General features: G+C 44.0%; 1 protein-coding gene across 1 annotated transcript in view; it reads right to left on the minus strand.

The window, feature by feature from the left end:
• LOC118395368 (programmed cell death protein 4-like) overlaps positions 1 to 15,386 on the minus strand; it is a 28,670-nt gene that overhangs the window by 4,037 nt on the left and 9,247 nt on the right. Inside the window, exons 3-9 of the mRNA XM_035789116.2 lie at positions 10,615 to 10,905; positions 10,223 to 10,320; positions 8,559 to 8,672; positions 8,142 to 8,363; positions 7,767 to 7,864; positions 6,170 to 6,284; positions 283 to 390 (exon numbers count right to left, since the gene is read on the minus strand). Of these exons, the coding sequence (XP_035645009.1) occupies positions 283 to 390; positions 6,170 to 6,284; positions 7,767 to 7,864; positions 8,142 to 8,363; positions 8,559 to 8,672; positions 10,223 to 10,320; positions 10,615 to 10,905 (1,046 nt within the window). The remainder of the gene's footprint in view (positions 1 to 282; positions 391 to 6,169; positions 6,285 to 7,766; positions 7,865 to 8,141; positions 8,364 to 8,558; positions 8,673 to 10,222; positions 10,321 to 10,614; positions 10,906 to 15,386) is intronic.

Genomic DNA, 15,386 nt, shown 5'->3' on the forward strand with positions numbered 1-15,386 from the left:
TTACTCGGTCTTCAAATTTAATCTCATTTTTAACTTAATTTGAATGACAATTATTGACGTCACTAAGCCATCTGAGACCAATAAACGAGACTTTGAAAAACCCATCGACACTTGATCCCACCCACTTGGCTCGCTTGCCCCCCATTGGAAACGACAGGATGTGGCCTTTCTTATTAGAACATCTTTGATATGGTTGCCAAATAACATTTTTGCCTTCTATTGCAAAACATTTGACAGTGTGCCCTTCTATACTGGACCCAAAGCGCTTTCAGTAGTGTTTACCTCGTAGACAAGCTCGTGGTGGAAGTGAGGTACTTCTAGGTCCCGCAGGCAGCGTTCCGCCTCCTTCACCTCTCCCGATACCAAGTACTCCTTCAGCAGAAAGTTCATCTGAAACACATATCGATAAAGTATGAATCAAAACACTCCATCTTTCACCACCCATGGTGAAAATACTGCCCAATGTGGATTTGACCGACCAAGGATCGAAGACTTATCCCACTGAACTAAAGCGTAAATCCAATAGATAAAATATGAATCTTATCTATAGTTTGACATTTCTCAGCAGTGACTACCGGGCCTGGTTTATTTGGTAGTGCAAGGTTTTCCCTGTCAAAAGGTAATCATGAATCGGGGAGAGGACTCCCAAGCGATTACTGGCTGGACAAATGGAGCAAATAGTCAATCACGATGCTCAATGACAAACAATGTCTGGTTTTGTGTGTAGTACTCAACCCTCATTTCTGTTCAGTTATGAACCTTGAGTACAACTGCAATTCCGCAAACACTTGGTGCTTCGCTGGCTGTTGGTCGACAATAGTCTTTAGTTGAACATATTTTTTTAAATGGCATGGTGTACAAGACACCTGTCTGAGTAGACAAATCTATTGTGTAGGCAGTGGGGATGGCACAGTCCATCAGATCAAGACATGCTACTGAAATTGTATAGGGTTATATACAGGCCTCCTTATTGTCCTTAGAATTTCTAAGCAAACAGCTGGAGGCAGGGCTTTCTCCTATAGAGCTCCATTTTTATGTAATGGTCTGCCTATTCACGTGAGACGCAAACTCGATCTTGACCTTTAAGTCTTTATTGAAGACTCATCTCTTCAGTAGGTCCTATGATTGAGTGTAGTCTGACCCAGGAGTGCAAAGGTGAACGGCAAGGCACTGGAGCGACGAACCATCTTTGCTGTCTTTGCCTGGCCGGCTCCCCTCTCCACTGAGATTCTCTGCTTCTGACCCTATTACGGGGGCTGGGTCACTGGCTTACTAGTGCACTTTCACTTGAGTGGGTTGAGTCACTGACGTGATCATGTCCGATTTTGCACCCCCTCGGGGTCGTGCCGGTGTAGGAGCTCTTCGTAGGCTATAATTAGCTCCTTCAGGGTAGTACGTTGGTCTGTTTATCCCTCTAGTGGTGTGGAAGCTGTGTATAGTGGGTGGGGTGATATCCTGCCGGGTTGACCCTGTCCGGGGGTATCTATGCTGCAATAGTCTGTGCCGGGGGGCTAGGGTCAGTCTGTTATATCTGATGTAATTCTCCTCATCTGGTGTCATGTGTGAATTTAAGTATGCGCCCTCCAATTCGCGCTCTCCCTCTCCTCCAGGACCATGCCTCAGGACTGCCTGGCCTGATTACTCCTGGCTGTCCCCAGTCCACCTGGTTGTGCTGCTGCTCCAGTGACAACTGTTCTGCCTGCGGCTATGGAACCCTGACCTGTTCACTGGACATGCTGCTGTTTTCAACTCTCCCTCTCCTGCTGTTTAGAACTCTGATTGCTCGGCTATAAAAAGCAAACTGATATTTACTCCTGAGGTAATAACCAGTTGCGCCCTCTACAACCACTGATTACTACTTGACCCTGCTGGTCATCTATGAACATCTTGAAAAACAATCTGGCCTTAACCTGTCTGGAAACGGGGTTCTGCTAGCCAACAGCCAATGAAATTGCAGGGCGCCAAATACAAATCAACAGAGTTCTCAAACATACAACTATTAGGCACCCCTTTAAAGATAAAATTCTCGTTAATCCAGCCAGTGTCAAATTTCAAAAATGCTTTACAGGGAAAGCTCCACAAACGATTGTTAGGTCCCCACCAAGTCACAGAAAAACCCAGCCAGTTGCCCAGCCAAAGAGAGGAGTCACAAAAAGCACAAATGGAGATGAAATTAATCACGAACCTTTGATGATCTTCATCAGATGACACTCATTCTTTACACAATACATGTATGTTTTGTTCGATAAAGTGCATATTTATATCCAAAACTCTCATTTTACATTGGCGTGTTATGTTCAGTAGTTACAAAACATGCAGTGATTTTGCAGAGAGCCACATCAATTTACAGAAATAATCATTATAAATGTTGATGAAAATACAAGTGTTATGCATGGAACTTTAGTTAAACGTCTAATGCAACCGCTGTGTCAGATTTCAACAAAACTTTCCGGAAAAAGCATACCATGCAATAATCTGAGTACGGAGCTCAGAGCCCAAACCAGCCAAAATAAATATCCGCCATGTTGCGCAGTCAACATTAGTCAGAAATAGCATTATAAATATTCACTTACCTTTGAATCCCAGTTCCACAATAAAATGTTTGATTTGTTTGATAAAGTTCAGAATTTATGTCCATATACCTCCTTCTGTTAGGGAGTTTGGTAAACAAATCTTAACGCACGTGCAACTTCCAGCGGAAAGGTCGGACAGAAATTCCAAAAAGTTATTACTGGTCGTAGAAACATATCAAACGATGTATTGAAATCAATCTTCAGAATGTTTATATCATAAAAGTTCAATTATGTTCCAACCAGAATTCTATTGTCTGTAGAAAAGCAATGGAACGGGAGCTACCTCATGTGAATGCATGTGACTGAGCTCGTGGCTGCTGGCAGACCTCTGACTCATTCCCCTCTCATTCAGCCCCCCTTCATAGTGGAAGCATCAAACATTCTGAAAACTGTTGACATCTAGTGGAGGCCTTAGGAAGTGCAACAACCAATATCCCACTATCTTCAATAGGGGGCTGAGTTAATCTACAAACCTCAGATTTTCCACTTCCCGTTTGGATTTTTTTCTCAGGTTTTTGCCTGCCATATGAGTTCTGTTATACTCACAGACATCATTCAAACAGGTTTAGAAACTTCAGTGTTTTCTATCCAATACTACTAATAATATGCATATATTAACATCTGGGACTGAGGAGGCAGTTTACTCTGGGCATGCTTTTCATCCAAAAGTGAAAATGCTGCCCCCTATCCCAATTAAGTTAATGGCAGTGTCCCACCTCAGTCAGGTACCTCTAGGTTCCTGCTTTTCTCTGGTGTTTTTCATAGCCCCCATGCCTATACATCTGCATTGCTTGCCATTTGGGGTTTTAGGCTGAGTTTCTGTATTTGCACTTTGATAAATCTATTTATAAACCAATTTTTACATCAGCAGATGTGAGTCATGATTTGAAATGCAATCAAGGATTTTTAGTTTTAAAATAAGTGACTAATTAGCGTAAACAATAAATAAACCGCTCCATGTCGGCAATTGCATTCACAAATGCATGAGACTTTAGTCTTTGCTGTAATTAAGGGCCACACCAAGATTTGCCCCATTTCAACTTTCACGTCATCCATTTTGCTCTCACATATGTATTCCGGTGTTCACAGTTTATAACAAATGTATTAATGTAATGTCAGGCCCGATGCGATTTATACACCTGTCATGTAAGGAGAGCAAGGGTTGAGGGAATAAGGAATGTTTTCTTGAACAAATCATTTTGGTAACAGAACCGTTCAGTCAAATGGCTATAATTATTTTGCCGGTACAGTACCACCGAAAGCGTGGTCGCTGCAGCAGGGAAAGAGACAATAGGTCAGTCAGTTTAATTTTTTTTATTGCAGAAAGTCTGAGCCCGGCCAGGCACAATCAATTGCGGTCGGACTCCCTCTAGTCATGTGTCATTTCATCAAACGGTGCACTTAAAGCATCAGACAAGCTCAGTGCGTATAGTTGATTAGATTAAAACACAGGATGTGTCTATATGAAAAAAATGTTGTAACCAATCGATTGGTCGAAAGAACAGACGAGACTCAGTCGACCAAGTACATTTTTTTGTCTTTGTTGTCTGGGATAGCATTATTGGTTCTGTTGGTACGGCCCCAGCTGTAAACAATCTCTTATGGAATGCACTTGCAGGAGAGAACACCTAGCCCCCCAAACACACACCCTCTCCAAACATCCCTCAGCTGGAGCAGGCACACTGCCGACTACCCCCCTCCATAGTGAAATAGGAGCAGGGTTCCAGCGGTTGCTGCCGCTGGGGGTTTAACAGGTGTTCAATCTCGTGACCAAGGCTTCACCCCTGAGCAGTAAGCATGGTACTGCCATACAATACCAATCCGGTCCTCTGGCAGACGGTGTTTAAGTGGTGAGAATAAGGGCATAAAGGCACGGCCAGGGGGATAAAAGCCCAGATTAAGAGAAGCCAGACAAGACACAGACTTGTGTCCCAAATGGCACCCTGACCCAATTCCCTTTAAAGTGCACTACTTATAGGCGCTGGTTAAAAGCAGTACACTAAAGGATATAGGGTGCCATTTGGGACACAAAGGATGCTCACGAAGACTCCTAGTCACTCACAGCACTGACTTATCAGTCCTATTCGGTTTGTGTATTCAATGGTACGGTATTCAATAAACTCTGGCTTAAATGTTTGTGCAGTAGTCACAGGCAGCTTTGTTTACAAATATACTCTACACACACCCAGGGGAATAAGGGCACTTGTCTGACTCTACACACACATCCCTGTATCATCCGGTTCTTGGAGCGTGTTGTCAAATCACACCCTGAAACGGTTATTTCCAGGTCATGAAAGAAAGCTCCAGGGAACCTCACCACAGTACCAAATCCGTGTGAAAACGCCGCAGGGGGATACTGCTATTCAAATCTCTTAATATCCATACTCTTGACCTCAATGTAGTCTGTGGCAGAGCGATTTGATCAAACCCAGACGAAAGAGGCAAAATCTGTTTCCCTAATAACCCTATCCCCCATGTTGTGCACTACTTTTGGCCAGGACCCGTAGGGCTCTGGTCAGTAATGCAGTATACAGTATACAGGCGATAAGGTGCCATTTGGCACGCACGCTAGTAGCTCCTGTTCTGGCAGGCTGTGTGCCCTCTGTAGCCCAGTGAAGACCCACTCGATCAGGGCCTGAGGCCCAACAAGGACAGGCAGGAAATTTAAACCTGGTCTGGAGTCTGCAGCCTACAGAGACTAACGTATAATGAGTTACACAATACTCTTGCTCTGCATACTCATTCCTGACACATCACATGCGTGTGTGTAGCCGTGCACGTTCACACACACGGGTGCCAAATTATCCATTTAGTTCAGGGAGCAAAGGCCCCTTTGACCACTCTAGACTATACAAATGCATGCACACACCCCTCATGACTTGAAAACCTGCACTCCGGTGTGTGTCCCTGTGAGTGTGAGCATTGGCCTCTTTGTTCCAGGCTTTGCAGTCAGATCCAAGCTCTGAGGGACAGCATTGTGCTGACATCAGCCTAGCAGGGCTTCCCGTGGCTCTTTTCCCAGCATGCAGTTCTCTCTCCGCCTTGTTGTGTTTACGTTACATAACAGACGAGTGCAGATCCAGAACACCAGACAGGCAGTATGTGTCCAAATGGCACCCTATTCCATGTTTAGTGCACAACATTTGGGGACTATATAGTAAATAGGGTGCCATTTGGGACACAGCCTGACAGAGCCCGTCTCTGCACCGAGAGTATCAGTTCAGGTGGAGAGAACAAAAAAGGTAATCTCGACTGTGTGTAAATACAGTTGACCCACAATGAAAGGCTGCAGAGAAATATAACAAAGCTCTCCATTGATTGGTTTTGCATGTTTCTAGCTCTGATAGATGGGTGTTAGCTGAATATATTGCACTTCAAATAATAAACAGAACCCAGGTTTTGCCATTTACCCATATTTGATTCTCATTAGGTTTCTCCTATCACTTCCAACAAGGCATCACATGTCATGCGTGCAGAGACAACATCCGGTTGCTTGTCAAACTGGAATGTTTTGTTATGAGTCACAAGATACAACACTGGCATGTGATGATTGGCAGGCAGGGAGCCAGGTCTTCTTGGCAGCGAGGGCCTCTTACCTCTTTGACGAGGTGTTTGACAGGTCTGAGGCCACCACCCACGCCCCACACGTTGTCTAGCCGCACCATCTCCCTCTTCATGGAAAGGAGCACCGCCGCGCGGTCCAACGCAGCTCTGTGGGGAGGGGAATAACCACAACAGTCATCCTCGTGACCATAACCACGGAGACGCAATGAGAAGAAGGGGGAACGTGACAAGTCACGGCTAGATATTGAACATGGTCACATGAATTCAGAACAAAATGATTTTCTGAATGAAATTGGCCAGGGAATGTGTATTACAAAACAGTGTCAGGTAACAGCAGGTTAACTACAACATGGACATTCCCAACTCATCAGAATAAATAACAGTATAATTTGCATTGGAATTTGCATTCAGGTTGGAGTAGTGCAGCTAACAGAAAATGGGAGATTAAACATTAGGTAAAACCAAAAATGGTAATCCTAGGCATGACATGTGGCTACAATCAGTTCTGGAGAGGGATCATTCAGTTGCTTGGAGAATGACTACGCTTTCATGGTGAGAAGACGGAAACATTTACCCTGGCCCCTTATCAGGCGGTTCTTAAGCGATTATCTTATGACATCAGCGACAGAGGTAGGTAACCACCGCTTTGATGTGGAGTGGGCTATTCCCCCCATGTTCCTTGTTGGCCACAGATCTAAGGTCAATTTCTTTGGGATAGGGGGCAGCATTTTCACTTTTGGATGAATAGCATGCCCAGAGTGAACTGCCTCCTACTCAGTCCCAGATGTTAATATATGCATATTATTATTGGATAGAAAACACTGAAGTTTCTAAAACTGTTTGAATGATGTCTGAGTATAACAGAACTCATATGGCAGGCAAAAACCTGAGAAAAAAAATCCAAATAGGAATTGGGAAATCTGAGATTGGTAGTTTTTGAACTCACCCCTATCGAATACACAATAGGATATGGGTTATTTTGCACTTCCTAAGGCTTCCACTCGATGTCAACCGTCTTTAGAATGTTGTTTCAGTCTTCTCATGTGAAGGGGGGCCGGATGGGAGCTGTTTGACTAAGGGGTCTGCCTGCAGCCTCATTCTCAGTCACGCGCTTTCACATGAGGTAGCTCTCGTTCGATTGCTTTTCTACAGACAATGGAATTCTCTGGTTGGAACATAATTGAACTTTTATGATAAAAACATCCTAAAGATTGATTCTATACTTAGTTTGACAAGTTTCTTCGCCCTGTATTATAACTTTTTGAACTTTTCGTCCAACTGGACCAGATTGTGCTTTTGGATTTGTTTATCAAGCGCCCTAACAAAAGAAGCTATTGGACATAAATGGACATTATCGAACAAAACAAGCATTTATTGTGGAACAGATTCCTGGGAGTGCATTCTGATGAAGATCAAAGGTAAGTGAATATTTATAATGCTATTTATGAATAATGTTGAATACCCAACATGGTGGATATTTCTCTGGCTGGATTGGGCTCTGAGCGCTGTTCTCAGATTAAAAATCTGACACAGCGGTTGCATTAAGGTAGACGTCTATCTAAAGTTTAATGCATAACACTTGAATTTATCAACATTTATAATGAGAATTGACCTCTAACCCCTGCTCACCTAGCGTGGTCGCAGTCCACCTTGCCTTTGTAGCGGTCCAGGAATGCCATAGGTAGAGCGTGGTCTGCGATGGCTCGGGCAATAAACTGTCCCAGCATCTGTAGAGTTGGAGAGAGTTAAAGGTTAAACCTACGGTATACGATCGGTTATTCTAAGTAAATAAAAATGGGATTGGGTTTAAAGCAGCATGACAAATTATAATTTGTCTTAAAGAAAATGTACAAAGACTGCATAACAAATGGCACCCCATTTATTCCTTATGTAGTGCACTACTTCAGACCAGAGACCCTTGGTCCCTGGTCAAAAGTAGTGTACTAAATAGGGAATAAAGTGCCATTTGTGACGAAGACAATGTATTTTCCCCCAATCCAGTACCTGTGGAGCCTCTGGCGTGTCCAGCATAAGGTCAGGCAGCTCTTTGAGGATTTTGTCGAAGGCGCGGGCCATGTCGGACTCCGAGAGCACCTTGCCGACCAGGTCACGGAGCAGCCTGGAGGTGAGCTCCCGGTGGCTGGCCTTCCCCTCTAGAGACAGGGACACTGCCAGGCTGGAGAACTCGTACTTGTGGTGGCCCAGGTTCAGCTCCTTCAGCAGCATCTGGGAGTGGAAGAGGGGGTTAGGGTACACACACAGAAAGAGAAACACGCACATAAAGACAGTTAACGTGAAGTAAAATGACATGTTGGAACTCTGCGTGGACAAAACAGTAAACGAAAATGGATGCACCATCACCTGAAGGCCTCCTCAAATAACCCACCTCTTCCTCTCTTTAGTACAACATCAAACACTTACTTGGACCTCTTTTGTGTCCCCGTGCTCAAAGTACTCCCGTACGATGGGGTTGACAGTCTTCTCCAGTTCCCTCTCGTCCACCTCTGGAACAACTGTTGCGTACACAGTGTCTCCCTTCAAAATGAAACAGACATTATAGGTCAGGAATAGCCATCTAATAACATGGCCGGCCCGCTCATTAGGCAGGATTAGCCTGTAATTCTGAAATGCTACTGATGCATTTGTTAAGTCCAATGCAGCTGTTGTTATTTCAATATCAAACCATTTCTGGGTAACAATGAAGTACCTTACTGTGATTGTTTTCAATTAATGGTCAAAAATAAATGAAATGGCTTCTTAGCAAAGATACATTTTTCAAGCAAGAATTCTGCTAGGTCTGTCCAAGTGGTGAGGCGAAAACTAATTTACTACATAGTGACGTCAACATGGAAGGCCAAAACTCCCACCAAAACAGGCAGAAATGTCAGGTGGTCTTTTCAAACAGTTTTTAAACTAAAAAAAGGGCAAATTCATGATTTGTACAATTTCACAGTACTATTCCAACTTTGGGTCAAAATCTATGTAAAACACAGGAAGAAAAATCACTGACTGCACTGGGCCTTTAAGGTATATTGCAAGGGTCAATAACTGCCATCAAATTTAGGCAGATGAGTGCCTTTGGCTGATTCAAGAGAAAGCAAACTTCCTCAGTGAGCAGGGCTTCAGGAAACGAGAGCGGAGTGTGAGACCTCTATTGTTTTGACCTACGTTGAAAAGAGGGGAAAATATTACTAGAGGGAGGGAGGGTTTCAGCCATTACCCAACACACTGACTCACTTTCCTGTTTTCCCCTCCCGGTTTCAGAAGTATACTTGACCTTTAAGAATAACCACAAATGTTCAGACTGCACCAATGACCTGTTCTGGTATTGTTGGAATACTTTAAAATATTCTGCAACTCCCTTAAAGTAACCATTGATCTAACTTGATTGAATTTGATCACACCATTTAACTTCCACAGACCCAGCCGTGATTGATGAGCGATTACTTCCAGGAAGGGAGGAGGACCCATGGGTCAAACAGGATCCATGTGACCCTAACCACTCCCTTACCACCTAGCTAGTGGGGATCCCAGACACACTACTACTGGGATATACTGGAGAGCAGACCTGTGTGTCTCAAGAGAATGTTGCGTCCAAATGGCATCCTATTCCCTATATAGTTCACTACTTTTGACCAGGGGCAGGCCCATAGGGCTATATGCTTTTAGAGGTCAGTAGAGCTGCGCTCCAGTGTCACCAACTCTGTCCTAGTTATCTTCTGCCACAGGACAACTGCTCCAGTACTGTTTCTGAAACAGCGGCACTCAAGGCCAAACTGCAATTTGTACCGTTATTTTTCTAGGTTCTCTTAAACATTAGCCTTGGAGGCACTTTCCCACTACACAGGATAGCAAACAAAGCCTGTGATATCCACTTTTAACTGATGTGTTTAAAGTAAAAAATATAAAAAATTATAAGCAACAATCCTCAGACCGAAAGAACCTGGCCCATAGTAGACCCCTCATCTAAGCAACTGTTGTCGTAACAACGTGGGACACTGGTGTACAGGAGAAGAGGGGTGCGTGCAGAGGCTCTATTGTATAGGTTGGAGAGCGCTCATGGTGTTCACACACGTACACCTCACCTGTGCAACCTCGTCGTAGTTGGGGTCCTTGACATCTGGTTCCTCTACCTCGTACACCATCCCGGCTACTCCCCACACACCTTTACCCCCTGCGCCACCTGTAGTTTAAGGACCACATCAACATCAGTGCTAGTCAGTTAGCACTATAGACACGTTTAGAATATGGGTTTTGTGAACCCAGGGAGATTACTGCTCTATGATCAGTTTACCAGACTTCAATCCTAAACAAACTGTTATGGCCCCAGACCAAAACTAGCACGAGACCACCAGGGCTTAGAGTAAATTACTTCCATCTCAACCATTATTAGCATAGTTAGCATTATTAGCCTAGCACAGACCTTTCAAAGGCAGGCCCCATTTAGTCTTCCATCTCAAAGGTTATTAGCACATACCTTTCTTGGGCAGGCCACGGCCCTTGCCTGTCCTGGACTTGCGGTCATTGGGGACGGGCACCTTGCCCTTGGAGCTGTAGGAGTCGCCATCGGCCAGCTCACCCGACAGCGACTCAGAGAGCGACTCGCTGCGGGATGACGATTTGCGCACACGCCGCTTGGCCTTGGCCTTGAGCCGTGCCTCGTGGAGCGCCTTCTCCTGTGGCGTCCAGTTGCCGTTCACCTCCGCCTCGAGCGCAGCCTCGTCCTCATCGCCATAGGGATGGTCCACATCGTCGAAGGATAACACCCCTGCAATTGGATACAAGGACAGGCAGTGAGTTTAAAGGTGCAGTATGGAGTTTAATCAATTACATGTAAATATTAATAACATTGAATCGGCAGGACTGAACCCTGGTTGGCTTAAATACATGTCTGCATATTATATATATTTTTTATTAAACCATTTTTGTGCAATTCTTCCCAGTGGCCACAGGTAAACAAAGACAAGAATACACCTTTGACAACAGGAGGTATACATTTGGTTGTGTAGCCTACATTCAGTGTTGCAAATTATGGAGATGGATATTCAGAAGATTTAGAGGTCTGTGGAAACATGACAACTATTTGGATGTCAACTGCCAACACTTCTACCACAAATTACACAAGCAGAATCCCCAAGTATGAGAAACGTGTCCAGATTACAGAGAGAGAGCCAGTTAGTCAAGGAGAATATTCACAACTCAATGTTCAAAAGAGACTTATTTCCCTTACAGATAACGAATGTTATTTTGGCACCGTGGACAATGTCTAGTGTAAATTGAGACGGGTGGCTTTTTAATGGATAGGACACATGTTAACCTTTGAGAATAGCTTAAAGCTGCAATAACTTTTTGGGCAACCTGACCAAATTCACATAGAAATGTGAGTGAGTTTTAGTTTCCATGGGGGCTGCTAGCTAAATATGCTAACAAGCGCAAATGAAAAAACAAACTACAAAGACAAGCAATCTAACTTATAAAAAGGTATACATATATAGGTAGGAGGCTGTCATTTTTAGTAAGTTTGGAAACTTACAAGCGAATGTGAATGAGAGACATTGAACAAAGTTGACGCATGCTTGTCTGAAGGAAGAACAATACTGGCTCTGGAGCAGCATGTGTACACGCTGTGTCTGTGTGAACTCTGGAGTCGCTAAGGCAACAGGCCTACCTGCTCTGCTCGGAGAAGAGTGGTGGCAGATGGGCAGAGAACTGAGAGGAGAGAAAAACGCAAGGAAATGAAGCTAGCAGCATCTATACAGATTTCTCAAACACGGCAGAATGCTAACACTGATGCCCCGTCTTCCTTATTAATTCAGCCACAGATAACAAACCAAAAAAAACATCTTGCTACACTCCTGAGGTGCCGCCCTTGACCGGGAGCCCCGGGTTAGGGGAGAGCTTGACCAGGGGATTTCCTTGACTCATCGCATTCTAGCAACTCCTTGTGGCATGACAGGCGCCTGCACGCTGACTACGCTCGTCAGTTGAATGGTGTGGCTGGCTTCCGGGTTAAGCGAGCAGTGTTAAGAAGCAGCGGTGCTTGGCGGGTCATGTTTCGGAGGACGCATAACTCCGCCTCTAGCGAAGAGACAAGATCAACTATCAATTTGGATATCACGAAATTGGGGAGAAGAGGGGGGGAGGAATGTCATTTCTGCTCGGTCTCAAGACTAATTTTGTGCTTCAGTTGCACTTCTCCACTGAGAAAAGAGCTCCGGCTGTGTAGCTACTTTTCTCCTCTAATTTTCGGTGTAGCCTACTTTTCTCAGGTAAAATGCAAGATACATTTAAGCTAAACATTGGGAAATGTAGCTGGCTACATTCTTTCTAGGATAAACATTAGAAAAGAAGACCTTAATTATATGAGCTTGCTATGAAAAATTGTGGCTGCCAGCCAAATAGCATTTGCACTTCTGTTATCCGATGAAAATTAAGCCATTTTCTGCCGAATGTGTTGCACCAATGCATTTTTTCTGTGAAGGAAAAAAGTTGCACTCCCCTGATCACTGTATTGAAGCAAAAAAGTTAAACTTAATCCACTGAAGCAAAATAAATGCAAATGTAAAGTGTTCCATGTTTAATGAAATAAAAGATCACAGAAATGTTGCATATGCATGAAAATCTACTCAGTTTTTGCACACATTTGTTTACATCCCTGTAAGTGAGCATTTCTCCTCTGCCAAGATAATCCATCCACCTGATAGGTGTGGCATCAAGAAGCTGCTGAAACTGCATGATCATTACACAGGTGCATCTTGTACTGGGACAAAAGGCCACTAAAATGTGCAGTTATCACAAACACAATGCCAACAGATGTTGACTGCAGGAATGTCTACCAGAGCTGTTACCAGATAATGTAATGTTCATTTCTCTACCATAAGCTGCCTCCAATGGCCATACAACCACAGACCATATGTATGGCTTCGAGTGGGCGAGCAGTTTGCTGATGTCAACATTGTGAACAGAGTGCCCCATGATGGCTGTGAGGTTATGGTATTGGCAGACAAGCTATGGACAACGAACACAATAGCATTTTAGCAATTTGAATGCACAAAAATACTGACGAGATCCTGAGGCCCATTTTATTTTTTAAAAGGTATCTGTGACCAACAGATACACATCTATTCCAAGTCATGTGAAATTGATAGATTAGGGCCGTATTAATTTATTTCAATTGACTGATTTCTTAATATGAACTAACTCAGAAAATTGACATTTTATCTTATCCAGAGTGACTTACACAACCAATTTTGGTAGTGGCTTGCTGAAGGGCACAGCTCTGCGATTTGAAGCAGTGACCTTCCGGTTACTGGCCCACCTGTTAATACACAGTTGGACTCACCTACTCCCGCTTTCTCCCATCGTGTTATTGGCAAACAAACACGACTGGCTCAACAGTAAGCTTCATAATGTGACAGGTGAAATCTTATCTCCTAGTTGACTGCATGTGTTTAACGTAGCTACAAATATGATAATTTACAGAAACTTTGAACAAATAGTTTAAACTGTATTGAAAAACCATCCTGTGGTTATTTTCAAATACCCCAGTATACCGTAGCGGAGCAATTTCTGCATATTGCACCTTTTAAACCAACAACCACAAAGTGCTTCACATTGGACACGGTTCTGCCATGTCAATGTGCCCGTGTCTATTTTTGTGTGCTTGTGGCTTTAATTTTTTTTAAGGATCCATCTGAAGTCAATCAATTTTGTGACTTTAATTTAATTACAAGTAACCATTGAATCTTGAATATAACCTATAAATGCCTCATGATCTTAGTTGAACTGTCCTATCCCATCAGAATCCAAAACATGCGCTTGTTTTTCTCCAATGTTCGTAAACAAACACTGTATAGCCTCAAAACATGATAAAAACTAGTCCTTGCACTGATAGCTCGGTCTATACATTTGAGAGTGGTTCCATTTCTCCAGCCCATCCCCCAGCTTTAGTCCAACAGTGGCAGGGAGTTCTTTGTTGTTTAAACTGCTGATTGCTGCTTTAAGAAAATTATGCAATGTTATCAACTGCACGATCGAATGGGGCCCTACAGAGTTTAAGAGCTTTACTAACCAAACTGCTTAGACCCATGAAGCCAGAATCATAAAAAGGTGTCTTAATGGTAAACAGTCCAGCTTTAGACTAGGCCGTTACCTTCCTCTGTCAAGTGTCGAGCCTCCTCCCTATTTTACGATAAAGCCTTATATTATCAGGTCAACTCAAGAATTGGGTGAACGGAGGTCAGTTCTGATCAATATTGGTCTGTTAAGCATAACCCATCAGTCCTATCTGCTTTTAAAGGGTTTGCATTCTAGTGATAAACGACTAGCCAATGGTTTGGTCAACGATAGCGCTTCAATCTCTCCAGCTCCAACATCAACAACACGTCAGCTCAAACAGCAGAGCATGCTCAGGCCCCGTGGGACGTTACCAGCTGGTGGCTGCTCACACTACATAGCTTAATAAGGTCATTTACAGAGGCTAGTCCACACGTACACAACATATGCAAACCAAAACGCACCTAATAGTCTACACCAAAGTCTCGAAACACCTTTGAGCTACAATAACAGACCAGGAGAACGAGATAATTACATGCATTATGCCAATCACAGTAAGACACACTGCCAGGACTACGCCAGCATAGTTGGCCAACTTCCAAATATTAAACAGTTGTGCGGCGACCCTTTTAGCAGGCACATGGTAACCTGTGCACACAGAAGACTCAAAGGCCTCTGCCCTTACAGCACCAGGGAAACCCACTAATCCCAGTTTATTATGGACACGGACCATACAACACAAGCCACACTGACAGACACACACTCTCCTGCACTCACCAGCCATTCAGCCCACAGGTGCAGTTGCTAGTTAAGACTGTTAGAGGATTAACAAAAAACGTAATTCCCTCATGTGTATGGAGCCAGGGAAAAGGACAAGTCCCAGTGTACTGTAAGCATCCTGTGGGAACAACAACACATTAAGTGGAGCCCTAGTAGTGGTGGGGGGCAAGCAAAGGGCATATGGGGGGATGCTGACGTGGGGGCTTTTTCAATCCTCCTTGTCGCTAATCCTCTGCATGGGTCTGACTACATATGGCAGTGTTGGGCCCAGCCAGTTAAATGACCCCTCAAGAGGAGCAGGAATTTCTAAGGGTGTAACAAATACCTCAGAGCCCTCCTACAAAGCCCACTGGAGAGCCCTAAGAGGAGGTATGGCCCTATAGATTACAGGGACAAGGAGGGTGGCCCAACCAC

This window comes from Oncorhynchus keta, chromosome 16, assembly GCF_023373465.1.
Source record: "Oncorhynchus keta strain PuntledgeMale-10-30-2019 chromosome 16, Oket_V2, whole genome shotgun sequence".
In the NCBI taxonomy this organism is placed as follows: domain Eukaryota; kingdom Metazoa; phylum Chordata; class Actinopteri; order Salmoniformes; family Salmonidae; genus Oncorhynchus; species Oncorhynchus keta.